The sequence below is a fragment of the Pempheris klunzingeri genome, chromosome 13 (assembly GCF_042242105.1).
Source record: "Pempheris klunzingeri isolate RE-2024b chromosome 13, fPemKlu1.hap1, whole genome shotgun sequence".
Lineage (NCBI taxonomy): Eukaryota > Metazoa > Chordata > Actinopteri > Acropomatiformes > Pempheridae > Pempheris > Pempheris klunzingeri.
The window spans coordinates 25,248,342-25,253,341 of NC_092024.1; the positions used below are offsets into that span (position 1 = coordinate 25,248,342).

The window sequence follows — 5,000 nt, forward strand, 5'->3', positions numbered from 1 at the left end:
CTTCCTCAGCTGTCGAGGCGTTCTCTCCGGAGGTTGGACCTCCCTCAGCAGGAGATCCAGGTTCCTCCTCACCTCCACGTTGTGTCTGGTCTGAGGAGTCACTCCAACTACAGCGTCAGAGTGTGCTGTGTGAACGAGGTGGGGGCGTCGCCCTTCTCCCCCTGGCTGCACTTCCAGACACCTGAGTCAGGTGAGATGCTAACATTAGCATGGCGTTATAGAGGCATTAGCTCTGATGCTAACGTTAGCATGGCGTTATAGAGGCGTTAGCAGCTCCTGTCTGCAGAGGATCAACCCCTGGATGTTCAGACAGCAGCTCCTGTCTGCAGAGGATGAACCCCTGGATGTTCAGACAGCAGCTCCTGTCTGCAGAGGATGAACCCCTGGATGTTCAGACAGCAGCTCCTGTCTGCAGAGGATGAACCCCTGGATGTTCAGACTATCAGTGGATCAGTGAGAGACTGAAGGAACCTTAAAAACTGACAGGTTCTCTATGAGGTTCAATCTGATCACTTTCACCAAATCCTCCAAAATCAATATCGCCGCGTCCAAATTAACAAGTAAAAACAGTGTGAGTGAACATCAGAGATCCTCTGAGGTTTTTATATCATATTAATGTCGGTTCAGGTCTGTAAACACGTTAACATGTAAATAACTTGCTGTCTGCTGGTTTCCTGTTTTCTCTGAGCTTCAGGAGCTGCTAACTGAGAGCTGGTTTGTTGTGTGTGTGTGTGTGTGTGTGTGTGTGTGTGTGTGTGTGTGTGTGTGTGTGTGTGTGTGTGTGTGTGTGTGTGTGTGTGTTGGTGGTCCAGCTGGGTGTTATCCAGTAGATTCCAGTCCTCTCCGTACAATCAGCTTTTGTCCGTGGCCTCAATCCATATGAAAGGACTGTGCAGCAGCCTGCAGCCTCTGCAGCGCCTCCTGCAGGCCGCAGGCTGACACTGAACACTGACCTCAGACCAGCCGCAGTCAGCGGCCGGTTTGTTTGTGTTACTGTGTCACTTTGGCGTTTAACAAAGGATCCACGAGCTGGAACTCCTGTGTTTGTCAGTGGAGTCTGGAGGCTGTGAATAGAGCCGTGTACAGTGACAGCGTCAGAGAGAATATTCTAAATAGAGCGTGAAGCTGCCTGCTCACTGACCAATCAGAGGAGCCGACATGGCGTCCATCTCTGCATCCAGTCTGTGGTTTTGCCTCTCAGATGTTTGTTGGACCTTCAATCTGCAGGAGAAGCTTAAAAACAAGCAGAAACCCTCATCAGGCGCGTGAAGCCTGATCGGCCGGTGACCTGAGTGTGTTTGCCCCTCAGTGCCGGCGGCGGCGCCCAGGAATCTGACGTTCGAGCTGTCGGAGCAGCAGCTGATGCTGAACTGGGCCAGGCTGCAGGAGGAGGAGCTCCAGGGGAAGCTGCTGGCCTACAAGGTGCAGTGGACTCTGGGAGGAGAGCCACAGGTGAGAGACGACGTCATCGATCAGGTGATCAGTGTGTGTGTTCATGTTGGACGACAGGGTGTGTGTTTTATCCCCCCCCCCCCGACTCTGTCTCCGTTCAGGAGCCGCTGCTGTTTAAGGAGAACTCTGCTCAGCTGGCGGGAGGAGGACGCTTCTTCAACGCCTCCTTCCAGGTGTCGGCCTGCACCTCTGTGGGCTGCGGACCCTGGACCCCCCCGGTGCTGGTGCTGCCCGCCTCAGGTAGACGACACACCTCAAAGACTACAGAGACATTCACACCTAAGAGGCCGTGAATGACAGATCTAAAGGAGAACTCCGTGTTTTTAGACCGGGGTCCCACTAAATGACTCATAGGTACAAAAAGTGTTGGAATTGGTCCAGTAAATCCAGTAGATCACCTCAGAGTGTTATTCTAAGTGTGTGACAGCATCATGGAAAGGATCCCTACAGAGAGAGACCTGGAAGATCCTTTTGGTTTAACCACAAACAGCACACACACCAGACTACATTCACTAAAACAGGGATTTTAGAGCTGCTGCTCCATCAGTCAGTGAGTGTGTGTCTGACTGACTGATGGAGGCAGCAGCAGAGCAGCAGCTCCTGTGTCCTGTGAGCTAAAATCACTGTTTTTGTCGATGGAGTCTGGTGTGTAACAATCTCTGCCTGTCAAAATGTGTAAAGAAAGCTTTCCTTGATGATCTGATGGCCCCCTGTTGGTCCCTCAGTGCAGGTCCAGGTTCAGCGGAGCCACATGTGGGTCGGCCTGCTCTTCGGCCTGCTGGTGGCCACCGTGGTCGGACTGCTGCTCACCGCCCTCGCTCACCGCCGCGGAAAAGAGACACAGTTTGGGTACGAAAACCTCCACACACACACACACACACACAGTCCTGCCACATTAAAGCTGTGGATTCATCCACCGCTGAAAATAGTCCCCATCAGAAGCATCATTTCCTGCTGTTGGTCTGATAGAAACTACAGCGAGCAGACAGGAGGACAGGAGGAGGACAGACAGGAGGTCAGGCAGGAGGACAGACAGGAGGACAGACAGGAGGACAGACAGGAGGACAGGCAGGAGGACAGGCAGGAGGTCAGACAGGAGGACAGGCAGGAGGTCAGGCAGGAGGACAGACAGGAGGACAGGCAGGAGGACAGGCAGGAGGTCAGGCAGGAGGACAGGCAGGAGGACAGGCAGGAGGACAGGCAGGAGGTCAGGCAGGAGGACAGGCAGGAGGACAGACAGGAGGACAGGCAGGAGGACAGGCAGGAGGACAGGCAGGACGACAGGCAGGAGGACAGGCAGGAGGACAGGCAGGAGGACAGGCAGGAGGACAGGCAGGAGGACAGACAGGAGGACAGACAGGAGGACAGGCAGGAGGACAGGCAGGAGGACAGGCAGGACGACAGGCAGGAGGACAGGCAGGAGGACAGGCAGGAGGACAGGCAGGAGGACAGACAGGAGGACAGACAGGAGGACAGACAGGAGGACAGGCAGGAGGTCAGACAGGAGGACAGGCAGGAGGTCAGGCAGGAGGACAGGCAGGAGGACAGACAGGAGGACAGGCAGGACGACAGGCAGGAGGACAGGCAGGAGGACAGGCAGGAGGACAGACAGGAGGACAGACAGGCAGGAGGACAGACAGGAGGACAGGCAGGAGGACAGGCAGGAGGACAGGCAGGAGGTCAGGCAGGAGGACAGGCAGGAGGACAGACAGGAGGACAGGCAGGACGACAGGCAGGAGGACAGGCAGGAGGACAGGCAGGAGGACAGACAGGAGGACAGACAGGCAGGAGGACAGACAGGAGGACAGGCAGGAGGTCAGGCAGGAGGTCAGGCAGGAGGACAGGCAGGAGGACAGGCAGGAGGACAGACAGGAGGACAGGCAGGAGGACAGACAGGTAGCTGTACAGTAGTCTGAGCCTGACTGACTCGTGGGACTCTTCTCTCCTCCTCTCTCAGGTCGGTCTTTAAGCCTCCCGGTCCAGAGTCCTCGGTGTCGTTCACGGCGGCTCGGTCCTTCAGCAGGAGCTGTGCTGAGCTGCCGGAGTCCACGTGTGAGTCAGCTGTTCTTCCTTCAGGGGGGTTATTAGTTTCTGGAACAGTGGATGTAGAAACAGAAGCTAAAGATCTGTGAACCCTCCAGAAGAGATCTGAACTGTTTCAGGTTCTACTTTCTGAGGTTTGATAGAACAGAAAGATTTCAGAGCCTCCATTGGTGTTTCTGCTTATTGTCCTCATGGAGGCTCCATAGACCTCCACTACACACTATAGACCTCCACTACACACTGACACACTGACTAACTAGCACACACACACTATAGACCTCCACTACACACTGACACACTGACTAACTAGTACACACACACACTATAGACCTCCACTACACACTGACACACTGACTAACTAACACACTCACTATAGACCTCCACTACACACTGACACACTGACTAACTAGCACACACACACTATAGACCTCCACTACACACTGACACACTGACTAACTAGCACACACACACACTATAGACCTCCACTACACACTGACACACTGACTAACTAGTACACACACACACTATAGACCTCCACTACACACTGACACACTGACTAACTAGCACACACACACTATAGACCTCCACTACACACTGACACACTGACTAACTAGTACACACACACACTATAGACCTCCACTACACACTGACACACTGACTAACTAGTACACACACACACTATAGACCTCCACTACACACTGACACACTGACTAACTAACACACACACACTATAGACCTCCACTACACACTGACACACTGACTAACTAGCACACACACACTATAGACCTCACTGAGGAAACAAACGTTAACTCAGCAGGACGCCGTCTGACGGACGGCGGTCGTCCTTCAGTCTGTTGACAGGAAACACTGCTACCTGTATTGATGGGCTCCTCTCAGCTCGCCTGTATTTACCTGCTGCCTCTCAGCCAATCAGATCCTTCCGTCTGACAAGACAACAGCAACACACGGGTGGTCAGTTAAAGGTGCTCCTGGATATCAGGGGAGGCTCCTGACTGGAAATACTAGTTCAAGGATTTCATCTGAGAATAGGGGTAACTCTGGTGTTAGAACTTGTCCTGGTGTCTGAATGACTGGTAGGTAGTAAAAGTGTTGGAACTGGTCCAGTAGATCACCTCAGAGTGTTATTCTAAGTGTGTGACAGCATCATGGAAAGGATCCCTACAGAGAGAGACCTGGAAGATCCTTTTGGTTTAACCACAAACAGCACACACACCAGACTACATTCACTAAAACAGGGATTTTAGAGAACAGAATAAGGGCGTGACTGTGGTGTTTTAAGGATTTAGCTCCAAACTGAACTAACATTTAAAAGTTCGATTGAATTCAACAATTCGATTTGTGTAACACAGAGTAACACAGACTGACTGATGGAGGCAGCAGCAGATCAGCAGCTCCTGTGTTCTGTGAGCTAAAATCCCTGTTTTAGTGAATGTAGTCTGGTGTGTTTCTGGATCTGTTGATGTAACAGGAAACTGAAGGGAAGT

General features: G+C 52.7%; 1 protein-coding gene across 1 annotated transcript in view; it reads left to right on the plus strand.

Moving 5' to 3' along the window:
- The window catches only part of tyro3 (TYRO3 protein tyrosine kinase), a 19,170-nt gene that overhangs the window by 7,846 nt on the left and 6,324 nt on the right, over window positions 1–5,000 (plus strand). Inside the window, 5 exon segments of the mRNA XM_070841673.1 lie at window positions 10–190; window positions 1,310–1,452; window positions 1,554–1,692; window positions 2,178–2,301; window positions 3,410–3,504. Of these exon segments, the coding sequence (XP_070697774.1) occupies window positions 10–190; window positions 1,310–1,452; window positions 1,554–1,692; window positions 2,178–2,301; window positions 3,410–3,504 (682 nt within the window).